The sequence below is a fragment of the Pollicipes pollicipes genome, unplaced genomic scaffold, assembly GCF_011947565.3.
Source record: "Pollicipes pollicipes isolate AB1234 unplaced genomic scaffold, Ppol_2.1 Scaffold_4740;HRSCAF=5597_pilon_pilon_pilon, whole genome shotgun sequence".
Lineage (NCBI taxonomy): Eukaryota > Metazoa > Arthropoda > Thecostraca > Pollicipedomorpha > Pollicipedidae > Pollicipes > Pollicipes pollicipes.
This window is the reverse complement of record NW_023596545.1, coordinates 34661581-34677185: the sequence shown is the minus strand read 5'-3', so window position 1 is coordinate 34677185 and position 15605 is coordinate 34661581. Positions and strand designations below refer to the sequence as shown.

The 15605-nt window shown below is 61.1% G+C and overlaps 1 protein-coding gene across 1 annotated transcript in view; it reads left to right on the top strand.

The window, feature by feature from the left end:
• Positions 1-6640, top strand: part of LOC119098268 (protein MTSS 2) — a gene marked incomplete at its 3' end in the record, with an annotated part of 49260 nt that extends 42620 nt beyond the window's left edge. The window contains exons 8-10 of the mRNA XM_037221190.1: positions 3838-3933; positions 5736-5843; positions 6341-6640. Coding sequence (XP_037077085.1) covers positions 3838-3933; positions 5736-5843; positions 6341-6640 — 504 coding nt within the window. The remainder of the gene's footprint in view (positions 1-3837; positions 3934-5735; positions 5844-6340) is intronic.
• Positions 6641-15605: the final 8965 nt, after the last annotated feature.

The following is a 15605-nucleotide window of genomic DNA, read 5'->3' as shown; positions in this document are numbered from 1 at the left end:
GGATTCCTCACCTGAATGTGCGGTGCAGACCTGCGGAGAGGCCCGGGTCGCCGATCTGTTACACGGTGTGGCCGATTATCAGGTGGCTGAAGACACGTGGGTGCTTCTTGTGTATCGGTCCCACGAACTCCGTCAATCAGTTCGTAAACACCGCCGTCACGTTTTGGGAAGTTCTGGCGACACTGACGGCGCGGCGATTACCTGTAATACGCCCGTGACGTCAGCGTATTGCGCCACCGCATCACGGCTGGTGTAGGGTGACGTCACTGGCATCGCTGATGGCGGCTTACGGCCCGTGACGTCACGGACCTGGCGTGGTCTCGGAGACGCTGCCATCCGACGTTTTCCAGATCACGTATTTCCAGCCATGGGCTGTCACACACTCGCTCATCGGTGGCCTTCGGGAAGCCAGGATAACGTCCAGATCGCGCCATCAGGCGCGGTGTTTTGTATATACGCGCGCCCGTCAACGGTGGCGTTGTGACCCCTGCTACGGGGGTGTGGTTACCGGTCGAGGTGGGCTGTGTGCGTTTTCGCCGCTGCCCGGTGTCCCTCTCCGAGAAATACCTGCTGCATGGACCTGTGTGCCCTCGTGGGTGTTTACTGAGTTTGTCAATGTATTGGATTGTGTAGAACACAGGCTTGTTATGCGAAAGCCCTTTGAAGATATGTGCGTTGTTGAAAAGCTTGAAGTTAACACTTGTTGCGGATTTCGTTCAGCATGATAATTGATAACATTTCTTCTCACCTGTAGCTATATCTTAATCTTGTTAGTGCGCATATTGTACTGCACAAGTCTTTGCCACCGGTCACAACCTGCCAACAGCGTGCCTTACCACAAGCTATAAAAGACGTGGGAGTACCATGCACGTGTTGGCGTTTGCAAGGGCCGTGCCTGCGGTGCCCATGCGCCCGTGGTCGGTGGTCGGTGGAGGGCGGGCGGCCGGCCGGTGTCGCGGCCCGTTACTCAGCGGCCGGTCAGCGGGCGTGATCAGGGCCGGTGCCGGTTCGCGAGGCGGGCTGCTGACGGCACCGGGGCCGGAGCCGGCGCCGGCGCCGCGCTGCGGGCTCCGCCAGGCGTCACGCCGCGCGTTCATGACGTGGTCGCGCACTATGTACCGCCACGCACCCGCACGCACACACACACACTGCGGCGGGCCCCGACGGCCCAACGCAGCGGGGCCAACCGGAGCCCCGTAGTTGGTGCCGGTGCCGGAGCCGGAGCCGGAGCCGGGGCCGGGGCCGGGGCCGGAGACGGAGACGGGGTCCCGTAGTCGGAGTCGGAGCCGGAGCCGGAGCCGGAGCCGGAGCCGGAGCCGGAGCCGGAGCCGGAGCCGGCCCGGCGGGAGTTCACCGGGGACAGTGCCTGGACTGGCGTGGAACAAATCTGGACGACCTGCCAGACAGCGGGGAAAGGGGGGGGGGGGTGGAGGGGCTCGGCCATTGTGACCTTCGTTGCCACCGTGGGATGACCCTGCCAGTCCAGTTCGATTCGGTGTATTGCGGTTCCATTCTCGAACGTTTCAAAGCTGTTCACGAACCCAAGTCGAAATACTTGGAAACAGTGGCAAGGCGAAGACAGGCGGCCACCTGGAACTCTCAGAAACACTTGGCACACGGTCAGGCGTCATTTCTCGGTAGCGGACGAGTGCGGCGCGCCCGGCGGGCCGAGAGGAGGAGCGAAGCGCCAGTGAGCACCCTGAGCGCCCAGCGAAGCGCCGCTGAGCACCCCTGACTGTCGGTCACGGCCTCTTCCGGCGCGTCCTTGTGTCTGAGAGGAACGCGCGCTTCTCGCCGCCGTGACGTGGCTGGCAGGGTTGCCGGCTATCCGCCGCGATACCGTTGTCATCCTTTCCACTGCCGTGGCCGGTGGCGCAGCCTACCGGACCGCCTCGGCGACGGCAAGCGCAGGCTCTGTTGCCAGCCGCAGGCCGAGGGCAGGCAGGTCGCGGCGCCCTCGCCTGCACATCATTGTTATGCTTTGACCTCCGGAGTCAACGCGTCGGCTTACAGCCGGAGGAGTCGGGATTGATCGGGCGCCAGGACGTGCTCGGTCGGCTGGGTGATCGCCTCGTCTGCTGCGGGCGGCGCGGCGCCTTTCCCCGGGTGACCTTACGTCGCGCAGCCGCTTGCAGGGCGGCGAGCCGCGGCCGTCGCTGTCCGGACTGAGGGGGGCCGGACCGGCTGCCGGACCGGTGGTGGCTCACGACACCGCCGGACGTCGCAGGCCTGCCGGCCGCATGGCTCGGCCCGCCCGCCGCCCGTAGTGACGGTCACGCTGGTGGCGCCGCTAAACGCGAGCGCACGCCTGAGCGCGCCGGGCACAGGTGGCTGGCACGGCCGGAGCGGCGCGCTGCGCTCTACTGGCGATCGAGCGGGGCTGGCGTGCTCACCGCGGCTGGGCTGGCCTGCTCACCGCGGCTGGGTTGGCCTGCTCACCTCCTGCGCCACCGCTGCCGTGTTCGCGGCTCACCGGGCTGTGCATCTATTCTCGGGTTGAGGATGCTCCCTGAGATCACAACAGGTGGCGTCGTCTGCCCCTTTCGCGCGATGCAAGGTCACCTTCCGCTGATTCAACAGTCAACGGGATGTCCGCGGGGGTACGGCAGGTAGAAGGCATCTCATCTCGCCTGCTTAGAATTGAATGAATCAATGCTTTTGCCTTCCGGTGGCGCAACAGAGTCCGCGTCATGGCAGCAACCGGTCCGATTGTGTTCGTCATCGCAAACCCGAGGGCTTTAACTCATTCGGTTTCGCCCGCGGCTGGGTCATTCTTCCATCTCACGAGATTTATTTGGCAATAACATTCAGGATATTTTTCCACATGATCCCACTTGTCTTCCACGTTTTTTGGACTAGTTGTTTACGAATACATTACCGGGGGACAGCTGTGATCCCCATTGCTCGTAGTTCGTCCTGATCTTTGGTCATTGTGCCGCCAGCAGCGGCAACAGTGGCGTACCTTGAAAACGTTTTTGAAGTGGTGGCAAGCCCCAGCCGCCGACCGTGCAACCTTGGTTCCGACTGCAATTACGGATGGGCTGTTGGCTTAGCCGGTCGTTAAGTTCGTATTATGAAGCACCAGTCTTAAATCAAATGTCATGTGTCGCAGTGACGTCGGTGTATTAGCTTGGCAGTTTTGTCACGTCGTGCCAATTAGATAATGATGGTGTCGGTGTGCTTGCCGTGCCGACCTTTCTTATGACACCCCTTTCATGCAACAACCACTTGTGGTGAGAAGCCATTATTACCCGAAATGAGGCGGAAAATGTGACGGTAAATATTGTTGCATGGCATGATTAGTGGGCGTTCTTGCGACCTGACCGCTGCGCGGGACCGGTTTTGGAGACTCTGGGGAGGTTCGGTATCCCTGTACTAAGTTTCCGTAAGAATCTCCCACTCCTCGCGACGAGGATCGGACCCGGGAACGACAGTCTCCTAACTGAGTCTGTCGCCATGACGTTGTATCTGATTATTGTTATTTGGGTTTCGGGACGCGTCGACAGCAGGGGTCATTTTGCGCCGATGTTGTGTATGAATATGACACTGATCGACCTTGCAATTCCATTTCATCAAGTGTGGTGCCTACATTCCGACGCCGAAGAGTGTTGCCATGGGAAAGCCGTCTGGCCATCGTGATTGATGTTGGCTGGAGACGGCCCTGTGAGCGCGCCTCTGGAGGGAGCGCTCTGGCCTGTGTTTCACCCGTGCCCTCCTCTGTCCGTCCTCAGCGGCTGGAGGCCGGCGAGCGGGCGTCGCTGGAGGCGGCCCTGTGGGCGCGCCTCTGGAGGGAGCGCTCCGGCCTGTGTTTCACCCGTGCCCTCTGTCCGTCCTCAGCGGCTGGAGGCCGGCGAGCGGGCGTCGCTGGAGGCGGCCCTGGTGGAGGAGCGGAGCCGCTACTGCCGCTTCGTCACCTGGCTGAAGCCGGTCGTGGTGAGTGACGCCTCTGGGCGAGGCCCGCCGTCGGGACTGCCGGCACGAGCCAGGGGCGTGACACGCTCCGAGGGAGGGGCACACTGGTGTCCTCGGGATACAGGGGTTCGGAGGGATCGCGTTGGATGTCGTCGAAAGTGTTATGCGTCGGGGTGTGCCGTTCGCGGTGCCGTCTCGGACGGTCTTCAAGTGATGAATACAATGGGCAGGGAACCGGACAGATCGTGATCATGAATAATGCAATTAATTCTGTGTGAGTCGTATTCTGAGAAGTGGAAGCTCCGTGGGTCACGTAACATGTGCGCCTTCAGTCCCCAGTCCTGCACTCGATTACGCTGGGTTAGATTCCATGTCAGCTCGGATATCAGCGTGGAAAAGTTTTCTCGAGAGTACGGCATGAGCGCGCCGAAAGAACGCGGCTGAAAAGTTCCTCCTGATTGTTGAACGAATCGCAACTCGGCTGCAAGCGGTCCCGATTTTAACCCCCCATTTATTTCAACGGGATCCGTGACTTCGCTTTGTTTCAAACTTTGTTTGCAAACGAATATCGGAATGTTTGCCGAACTAGGCGCGGCTCGTCCAGATCAGATCCAATTTACCGGTGTCGAGAAAAAAGTGGTTGTTGAAAAGGGCAGAGCGACGTACAAGACGGCGTTGATCCAAGTCCTGGATATCGATCGAGCACGTTAAGTGGACGCGCTGCGGGCCTGACAGCCCCTCCAGCGGCGTCAATTACCCGTCTGGCCGTAATTCACCCGGGAATAAAACACCGGGGCGCCGCCGGAGTGAGCCAGAGAGTCGGCCGTGTGGCGGCGGACAGACGGTCCTCTGATGAGGCCGCCGGCGCCAGCTTTAATCCCGGGCCGCGGTGCCGAGATGAATGTGTTATTATGGCGGGGACAGCAGCGCGCTGTGCCGCCGGGCTGAGCTCATCCCAGCGAGGGCGGCGCGTGTTTGTCGCCGCACATCGGGGGCGGCGACGGCGGCCGGCCGCTGCGCAGGGCCTCGCGTCGGTGAGGAGCGGCGGCGACGCTTCGCTGACGCGCTGAGTCGGCTGGACCCCGTCCCCTCCCCCTCCCTCATGTGCTGTCTAGCGGTGTGCTGTGGTGACGCGGACGAGCCGGTGTCGTCATGGGCACCGACTTCGGAGGTGTTGTAGCAATTCATTCGAAAACGGAGGAAAACCGCACAGTAATTCATTCAAAAGCGGAAGAAAACCGCAATGAGCAGGGTGTGCTTGAGTCAGGTCATGTCTGAGGCTGTGCGGACACCATACTGGCCTCGAACCTGGAGGGGTACGCGTAAGGAGGGGTACACCTGGAGGGGAACCTGGAGGGGTACACGGCCATAACGCCCGCCTGCGCCCGTCAGGCCCAGAATGAAGAGATTGGGGACACGTGCCACTCTCTACGTTCTGTCGTTCCGTCAACCCCACCTCCCTACCTCCCGGCGCACAGCCGTGTATGTCCGTGGGGCAAGCGGTGTCAGATACCAGTGGCCAGCGGTGTCAGTGAGGAGGCACAGCTGGGAAGACACCGGCTGCGCTGTCCGGTGCCTTCCCAGCTGTGCCTCCTCAACGGGCGACTTCCCGGCGTCGCTCGTCGAGTTACACCGATTGCGCCGGTTTACTTTCATTCCCTTGTTGTTGGGTGGGCTGTCGCCGCTGTCGCTGCGGCTGACGACGGAGCGGAGTCACGGGCGACTCGTGCTGCCCGTCCTCCCGGCCGGCACGACGGCGCGCGGCTGTGAGGCCGGGCTCCACGCCGCCGGGGCTGTCCCTGACCGCCGTCTCCGCATCCCAGCAGGGTGAGGTGGACGCCGCTGAGGAGATGTCCCGGCTGACCGAGGTCATGGAGCAGCTGGTGGCGCACACGGTCGAGCCGTTCGCCCTGCCGGCCGCCTCCGAGCAGGTGAGAGCGCGGGCGCGCGGCGCTGCTGCGCTCCCAGCCGGGGGCGCCGCGGCCCGTCGGCGGCCGGAACTGGCGCCACGGTGGCGTGCCGCGCAGCGAGGGCGGCGGGGTGTGCGCAAGGGCCGATGTCGGCGGCTGGGCCAGCTGACCAGACGTGATGCCGGGTGCAGGGGTGCCTGTTGCTGTCGCGAACCTGTTGTCTTTACGCCCGTCTCGGCCTCGGCGTCTTGCACGAGGCCCTTGGACAGTTATTGATGCGATGTCGACGGTTGTCGTGGTTCTCGCTCGCTTATGGATGCATCGCTTTGTCCAGGCTGCCATGGGGCCTGGCAATTTGTCACACGTATTGACTATTCTCCGCGTCCCCATGTTCTACGCCCCGTGCCTCAACACCCAGCACTGATCAGCCGCTCGTCCAGAGTGGGCGTCGAGAAGCGAGGCCGCCGCCGGCCGCGATGAGCGGGCCGGTGCTGACCGACTGTCGGTCGTGTCCGCAGCTGATCGCCGACATAAAAGGCGCCGGCGACGCGTGGCAGCCCGGCTCGCCGCCCGACTCGCCGCGCGCCGCCTCCTCCTCGCTGGGCTCGCGCAAGTCCAGTCTGTGCTCCATCAACAGCCTGCACTCGTCCAGCTCCGGCGGCACGGCGCCGCCGGCCGGCGGCCGGCCCCGCTCGTTCAGCCACACGGCGGCGGCGCTGGCCGGCGCCGCGCCGGCGCAACGCGTCGCCAGCGTGTCGTCGCACGACTCGGGCTTCACGTCGCAGGACACGCTGTTCGTGCGGCCGGCCACGCCGCCGCCGCCGGCCGGCGGCTGGTGCGGCGCCTCCGTCTGCAGCCTGCCGACCGACGCGGCCGAGGCGGCCGAGCCGCCGCCGCCGGCCGCCTGGAGCCCGCCGCCGGCCAGCGAGGCGCCGCTGCCGCCGCCACCGCCGCCCGAGGCCCCGGCCCCGCCGCGGCCGCACACAATCTCCAGCGGTGAGCGCCGCCACCGGGCAGTAGCGTAGGGAGAGATTGGTGAAAAGGGGTTGATCCGCCGTGGTGGCGTTGCGTCGCTTGCCCACCGTCAGGAATGGTTGGGGCTTGGCACGATCTCTGCACATCCTTGGGTTCAGACCTGCGTCGTTTTCGGTTTCACGTCCCCAGCGGGCGTAACCGCTCGGTGACGTGCCATCCGCCCCGGTCCACCCCGTTGCCCCTGCCGCCCCTGACTTGCCCCTGACCCGACCCTGACCTGCGCTGACGCGTCCCCGTGACCTCCAGCGTACGTGCGGGGCGGTGTGCTGCAGCGGACGTCGCTGGGCCCGCTCACGTTCGTGGCGCCCCAGCGCGGCGTCTCGCCGTCTCCGCCGCCACCGCCGCCGCCGCCGGCCGGCCGGCCACCCGTGCCCGTAAAGGGCCGCTCCAGGCAGAAACGCAAGGTGCTCAGCCACTACGCCTGCCCGACGGACGCCGCGCTGCCCGACTTCAACCAGGCGGCGCCGCACATGGGTGAGTCCTCGTCGCTGCCGCTACTGTTTTGTCTGACATTGATGCCGACGTCTTTTGGCTCGCGTGTGGCACTGTTATGCTGCAGCTGCTCTGCTGTTTGTGCTGTTGGGTTGTGCTGCTGCTGCTTTGCTGTTGGCGCTGTTCGGTTTTAAGGTGAGCAGACACTTGTTTGTGTAGGTTATTGTGTTGGTTAAACCAATCTCTACGGATTTGCTATTTTTGCGCATGTCTGAAGGGCACAGTTCTCGATCCGCGCCGACCGCCCGCTCACCAAGGGATGGCGTCTGGCTCGTTCGTTGGAGCGAATCGAGCTGGAGATCGCCCTCCCAGAGGCCTTGTGATGAGCGGAGACGGCCGTGCTCTGAATGTGATGGTCCGAAGACGGACAAAGGCCTCCTTGTGGTGGGCCGTCCCTTTGATGACGCCTATTGACTCTGCCTGTCGCGGTCTTCCCCTCGCTCGGCTCGGCGGCCCCCTGGGGCCGGGCGGTCGAGGGGCGTGAGTGTGTCCCGATGGCCGATGAATGGGGTGCAGCCCTCGCCCCTGTTCCGGGGAGGCCGCGCCACCCCGCTGTGGATGCGGACGGGACGTTTGGGGCGTGCCGGCGAGTGGCGACAAATGGGAGCCGCACGCGCCCCCCGGCCGCCCTGTCTCGCCGTCCGGCGCTGCTCTCCCCGCCGTCCAGCACGCAAACGCCGTAGGGTATTATTGCGTCGCGAAGTGCCCGCCTCACGCTGGGTCGCTGAGCACCGCTCTAAAACGTCGGTATCAGCTGGTGCCGCGGCCGGCGTACCGTTGAGGTACGTCGTCGGCTTCCCGTCTCCGAGCGGCCGGCGTACCGCTGAGGTGCGTCGTCGGCCTCCTGTCTCCGAGCGGCCGGCGTACCGCTGAGGTGCGTCGTCGGCCTCCTGTCTCCGTGCGGCCGGCGTACCGCTGAGGTGCGTCGTCGGCCTCCTGTCTCCGAGCGGCCGGCGTACCGCTGAGGTGCGTCGTCGGCCTCCTGTCTCCGAGCGGCCGGCGTACCGCTGAGGTGCGTCGTCGGCCTCCTGTCTCCGTGCGGCCGGCGTACCGCTGAGGTGCGTCGTCGGCCTCCTGTCTCCGAGCGGCCGGCGTACCGCTGAGGTGCGTCGTCGGCCTCCTGTCTCCGTGCGGCCGGCGTACCGCTGAGGTGCGTCGTCGGCCTCCTGTCTCCGAGCGGCCGGCGTACCGCTGAGGTGCGTCGTCGGCCTCCTGTCTCCGAGCGGCTGGCGCGGCAGGCGTCGGGTGTGTGTGCGCGTGTGGAGCCTCGGCCGTGCCTCCCGCTGACGCTGTCCTCCTGCCGGTCGCAGTCGTGCCGCAGCCCGTGTACGCCAACATGGCTGAGCTGCGTCAGATGGCAGCACTGAAGGAGGAGGCCGCCGGCCCGCAGCCCGACGACGCGCCCAGCAACGCCCTGCCCACGGTAATGCCGCCAGCTGCCCCTCCCCCCCCCCCCCTCCCCCCCCCTGCCGACGGCAGAACCCGCCGCCACTGTTCACAGTTATGGCCACCAGCTGGCTGCCCACGACGACGCTAGCTGCTTAACAGCGGATCACCGAAAGTCGTCAGTGGCTATAGCTCCGCAGTAGTATTGCACGTGTGAAAAATGTTTCGCGCTTTGGGTTCGTCTTGAAAATGATCCAAGCGCCATTTGTGCTTGGTCCAGGTTATCTGTTGTGTAATGCCACGACCTTAATAGCGGGGTGGCGTTTGCCGGGCATGTATCTGGCGGGTCGCCGACTCCTGCGAAAGAAAGGCGTCGTTCCCAGCGGCTGATCAGCCGAGGAGAAAAGTCCTTGTAATGACCAGCCGTGCGGCGGGCCGGGAACAGTGACGTCACGCTGGCTCGACCGGACGCGTTGGTCGCCGTCGTGAGCGCGTTAGCTGCTTACGTGTGTGACGTGGTGTGGCGCCCTGGCATGCTGGCTCCCTGTCGGCGCCCCGGTGTGCCTGACGGCCGCCTCACGCCGCAGCTGGACCGCTGGGAGAGCGACGGCTCCGGCTCCAGCGGCTACGGCAGCGTGCACGGTCCGGCGCACGCCCAGTCGGCAGACGGTACGTAGCCGCGCGCCGCCGCCGCCCGTCCCGCGCGGCGGCCAGCTGCCTGTCTCTTGTCCGGGTGTGAAGTCGGGGTCGGGGTCGGTGCCGGTGCAGGTGTCGGCGGCTGACTGACTGTGTAGGGCTGTCGCCTAGACAGAAGCTCTGGTTGCGCTTCCTGCCCCCGAGATTGGCAGTTGGTTGTGCATTGTGGCCTGTACGGTGAAGGTCGTGCGATTGGGACTACAGTGTCGCTTTGGAGCAAAATTACATGTTTTCGAGTGCTTGTAGTGCGCTGCTGCAGTGTCCGCGCCATGAGTAGGACGCTATTTAATCACATATTTAAATGGTAGCTGTCATGAATTCCTCTATCTGTCGTGCGTTACAGATGTAATTGCGAGACCTTTTAAAGCCCTGAACGCATGCGGTATGTCTTGCAACGAATCATCCCAACAACTCTAGGAAGACGGCGGGGGCAATATCCGGTCTCAAAATTGATGTCCATTGCCGCTACGAAGTTGGGCATTCTCTCCTAACATGCCTGTTTAGTTTGCGATTTAGTGCGGTGGTTAGCGCGTCAGTTTTGCATGATTTCTGCCTTTGATAGAGCGCCGTGGTGTGGGCGGTGCGGGGCATTGGAGGCTGCTGGGTTGGTGCCAAATGCCAGACCAGTTATTTGGACTGAAAGCAAACGCTTGTGTTATCCGAGGCTCTTTTGCGTTGTTACGTTCTTCTTGGGTGGTAGTCAGGCGCTTTTCCATTTTCAAACAAAGGCAAATAATGTTCCGTGAGGAGCTGACCAGCATCGAAAGTGCGGGGCTGCTGGCATGTCCGCCCTGGTGCCGTGTGTGGGATACACTGTTTGCGAGACGGGTCGGTAGATGTCAGCAGCTTGTGGGTACATCCGCCGCCTGGCCGTCTCTGTGGTCCGAGTGGCGGCTGTGGCTGACGCGTCCTTTTTTGGTTCAGCTTTGCCGCCGCCGCCCGATTTTGTGTTATACAACTTTTGTGAAGAGCCCGCCGCCAGCCAGGAGAGCAGGCGGCCCATGTCGATAGCAGTGCCTGCAGGTGAGTGCGGAGCGAGCCACGCCGACGGCTCTCGGGCGCGCTTCGGTCGCTTTGTTTCCGAAGCATGGACTTGGGTGTCCACGCACGTTTGGGATGCTGTCTCCCTTGTTCATCGCTGTTTTTCTCGTACGTCCGCTGCTGAATTGCTCTGTAGGCGTGCTGAAGGGTGCCTCTGAAAGAAAGACGCGTGGCGTGTGCTGCTGATGACGGCCACGCGGCCTCCCCGGCCGGGCCGCCGACCCGACTGACGCCCGCCTGTGTGCCGCAGACGCATCGGCGCCGCGCCACGGCGGCTTACGGCGCAGTCAGTCCCAGCTCAGCCGGCCGCCGCCGCCGCCGCCGGTACGGCGCGAGTCAGCAGTGGACGCGGCCGAGCCGCGCTCGGGCGCCGTCTCCGAGGCAGTGCGCTCGCTGACCGAGGCGCGTCACCAGCCGGCCAGCCCGGTGGCGCTGCGCCGCGCCGCCGCCAGCCGCGACCCCGGCTTCTTGCAGTCGCTGTCGGCGCGCATCTGTGCTGCCGGCTCGCCGGCCGAGCGACGCTCGCTGCCGCGCCAGCCGCCGACGCCGCCGCCGGCGCACGGCGCCACCGGGGGCGCCGCAGCCGGCGCGCGTGACTTCGCTGCCGGCCGGCGACGGCGTGCCACCGCCCCCGCCGCCGCCGCCGCCCGCCGAGGCGCGTCCGCCCGTGCAGCGCTCCTTCAGCGCTGCCGCCGAGCAGCGGTTCTAAACGGCCGGCGCCGCTCCGCCCTCGGTGAGCGAGGAGCTCCGCGCCGCACCGGAGCCGTGGAACGCCGTCTGGAGCCGGCCGGTCGGCGGGCGGGCGTGCCGACGGGCGACGCTGCGGACGGGGTGCGTTACAGGACGCACGAGAGCTATGTGACCTGTGGAGTGTCGGTGGGTGGGACGCTGGCGCGGCGGAAAGAGACGCGCGCTGGCCAGATACAGCACCGTTGTAGGCAGCACCGTCTCGTCGCCGCGCCGAGACGCCGCCACGTGCGAGGCCGGCCCCGGCCATGGCGCAGACCAACAGCCGACACGGTGACCGTTGGATGTGGCGAGCGGTGACGGTGGCCGGCGAGGCGACAGACAATGACATCAGGTCCGAGTGCGGGGATCGTTAGGCGGAGTGGTGGTTCGCTTCTCCGGCGCCGGTCGTTATTGCCTCAAATGTAAATGACGTTCAAAGAATTTGCCTATTGCTGTACACTAGCGGGATAAAGCCTGTAAATAGCAGATCACGTAACGCCAAAGAGCCGCCTCCTTTTGTTAGGTTCATAACCACAAGCAGATGTGTGCAATATTTTGGGTATTGATGGTAGCGCTGATGTTCACAAAGAATTCTGATGCGTATGGTGGATGTAATCGTACGCTCGTCACGTATTCCAAGCGTTCTCTTTATACGTTGTATGGATGTATGACAGTGTTAGTTTTAAGGACATGTTTAATATTACTTTCGGAACACAAATGACTTTGTGTGCTGTGGTGCTGATGCAAGCCACGACTCCACTGAGGTGAAGCGCCCGCGACGATGCATACACTTGGCCTCCAGTCGGGCTGTCAGTGGGATCGAACAGGTAACGCAACGAATTCATGCAAGTGGAAGCACAATGGACCGACGTTCCAATACCACGTGCGGCTGTGCGTGTTAAACCCGGCACACGCGCGGCCTTGTGAAGCGCGAGCGGAGCGACGCTCGCGTCGAACGCTCTGGATGTGCCTGCGCAGAAGTGTGCGGGTTCGAAAGGGGACTGCGAACTTTGCGCCCGTGCAGCGGCAAAAGATCGACGCCAATGGGGAGTTTGGCAGTCTCCAACCGCGGCGACTGGTCCGAGTTTCAATCGAACGGCGTGAGGATGTCAGCTGAAACTTTGTCACTTTTCCATGCCGTCTTGATGTTTAAGCCATTGGTGAATAGCTAGAGACAGAGTAGTTATTTGTATACAGTTTATACAGTGTATACAGCCACAGCAGTGCACTTACTGCGTTGGTGTGACTGTCCGGGCTTCCATTCCGGGTACGCCATCCTCCTTCAGACAGTACGCCATCCTCTCCCAGGTGGTATACCATCCCCTCTCAGACAGTACGCCATCCTCCCTCAGTCGGTATACCATCCCCTCTCAAACGGTACGCCATCCCCTCTCAGACGGTATGCCATTCCCTCTCAGACAGTACGCCATCCTACCTCAGACGGTAGGCCACTCTGCCGGTGGTACGTTGTCCTCCCGCAGTACTGGTGCGATGTTCTCCGGTGCAAGACCATACTACCAGGTAACGGCTTTGCTCCGCTGCCCGGCTGGAACCCTTCCTCTCCGCAGCGGCAAGGGGACATTTCTCAGTAGGATACCGCTTTCGCGCCAGCAGTTCCCCACACCTGCTATCGGTATCACGCCCCCGGGGGTGCCCTGCCCTGTTTCCAGTGGTGTCGCGGCCGAGTCGGCCCACTCGCTGGCTGCCGCACATCAGCTGATGCGTCCGGCACCGGAGAATCGGCGTCCCTGGCGCGCCGCAAACGGCGCCATCAGGCGCGCCGCTCGGAGGGCCCCAGCTGGCGCTCGGGCGCGCTAGCGGAGGGGCGCTGCGGAAATAGCACCTTGGTGGCGGGCACCCATGAGGGGGGTGGCGGTAGTGTAGTGGTTAGCGCGTCTGCGTTAACTGTAGAAGTAGTGGTTAACGCGTCTGCGTTGACCACTACGCGTCTGGGAAACCAGAGGTACGGGGTTCGATTCCCCGAGGTGGCCGCCCTTCCTGCCAGGGTGAGAAGCAGGCGGCGCCATATAGCCTCAGCGGCTGAGTGTGTCGTAAAGCCCAATTACACACATACACCCGTGTGCGACTGATAAGGCGGTGGCCTGCGGGACTCGAGGCTGGGACAGCCGCGTCGGCTCATCGTCTGGGGGCTGAGTGTTTTGATATTGTGTGAAAGGGCTGGTTAAGTTATGCTCATGAAATTGTGAGTCGGGTGAAGGTATTGCAGGTCAGGTCATGGCCGAGAATGGATGTGTGGCCGGTTTCCCGTCACAGGCTTTCAATGTTGCAGCCACAAAGATGTCGGTTACGACGAGAAGTACAGCAATGTCAACGCCCATTGGGCACCTGCATAGGTGCCACCCCCACGCGCTGCCGCTCACGCAACACACAATGGGTCAAGGTGAGAAGAGTTGGGACAAACATGAGCATGAACTGGCATGCTCCGCCACAATTACCGTCACGACCAATGTCAGTCATTGTGGTAACAGCTAATACAGTTTGGGGAGCAGCGTTTTTCGGCATCAGCACATTCGGATTCCGAAATAGGTATGTCGAAATCGAACAGTGCTCAACTTACGGACCAGTAAACTATCTCCCTCGAACATGACTCAAATAGTTTGAACTCAAAATGTTGGGTAGACGTGTCACAGTCTCAACTATAATTCCTAAGCAATAACTAATAGCGCAGGCACTCTAAAATTGAACGCGAGTATCAGCCTCAGCTGGAGATGGTATGTCTTCGAGCGCCCCTCGCAAGATTTGCCTGGAAAAAGAACGTGGCGATTTCTTTCATTTCAGGCAGTTTTGAATCGCGATAGTTATCACTTTCGCGGTAATGTATGCCCTGGATGATGAAAATTCGCAACAAAACTAGTTGAGATAAATTGTTTATCTGAAAGAGCCCTGGTCGAAGCGATTACAGATTTTAACACTATAAAGGATATTACCTTTTCGAACCACTTCACGACAGTGAAAAACGACAAAAGTGCTTATAATGAGAGGATGAGACGTCATACTTTCGGGCAGCAGTGATGCAAAGCAGAAGCCATGTTTCGAAAATGGGAAAATCCAAGGAGGGCTTGAGTAGGCCTCCCTTTTTCTCTTTTTTTGCCTCCCATTCTGCGGGAGAGCCCGATATTTCCGTTAATTTGGTAGCAATATGGAAGCATTATATTAGCGTTACAACCGCCAAGCACTGAGGACAAAAGCTGTTGTTCACAACGGGAAGCTGGGTAAGTGCCGCGCTAATGGTTTACATCGTTACATCATTTGTTGTTTGCGATTTGATGTCTGCCCCGTGAAAATGTATCGCTCATTGTCATGCAACCAAGGAACCCAGCAAAAGACTTGAAGGGAAGCATCTAACGACTAAAGTGGGGTCAAGATAACGTGGTGGGGTGCAGATTTTCACTCAAATTTTCAGTTTTAAGACACTGTCTTGGTGTGTAGAAGCCTAGGTGGGAGTCACCTTGCCCTAGGAGCCGTCCTGTAAGTGAAAAATATGCTGTTTGGCTGGTAGGTAGCTATATTTAATATGATGTGTCAGATGGTCCCAGGTATTGTACAGTGGCTGCCAGCATGCATGACATTTTAATCATAAAGTTATCATGGGATGCCCTGGGAAATAATGTAACAATAAAGAAAGTGTTCAGATGGTAATGCAGATTGTTTTGTATTTTGCACAGTGCTGCCACACAGCTGCCTAGGGTGTGGGTTGACACTTGTTGATCAGTTGCCAGCTGATTTTTCCATTTCAGTCAGCCAAACAGCACGCCTGCTATGGGATTTTTGCCCAGTGCTGCTGGGTTACGAGCCCACTATCTTTTCTAACCTGTAGATTTTCACAATTTTCCACTGAGATGGGGAGAGGTGTGAATCATGTAGGGCACATTGTCAGAAAATATGGCATTTGGCAGAACTGGATGTAATAATTAGAAAATAGTCCACAAGTGTCCAAAAAGTCATCCCCTGTGCCTAGCACCTGTTAACACCTTTGTGCTGAATGTTGTGCTTGTGTGAACCAAACTCAGGCTAGGCCAGATCATGCTGAACTTTTACATTATTTTTTCATAGAAAAATGGTTCTAGTATTGCTGCCTGGAATTACCTTTGAAATATGACAATTCCTGAAAACTGATGTGTTTATGGCAACACTGTTCAAATACAGCATACGCCAAGTGTCTGGTCCTGTGGGAATCACCACTGCAGAGCTTACCTGTGCTCTGGAGCCGGGACGTGCAGACAACAGCTCTGGTCACATGGCCCTTGTGGGGCCCAGTCAGGCCACACTGTATGGCCAGAGGCATGCCCGGCCACACACACACTCACAGGTCATGCGTGCAGACCAGTGCATGGAACACAAACGCTGGCTCTCTAAGAACTGAAATTAGTGGCAACCGTGTGC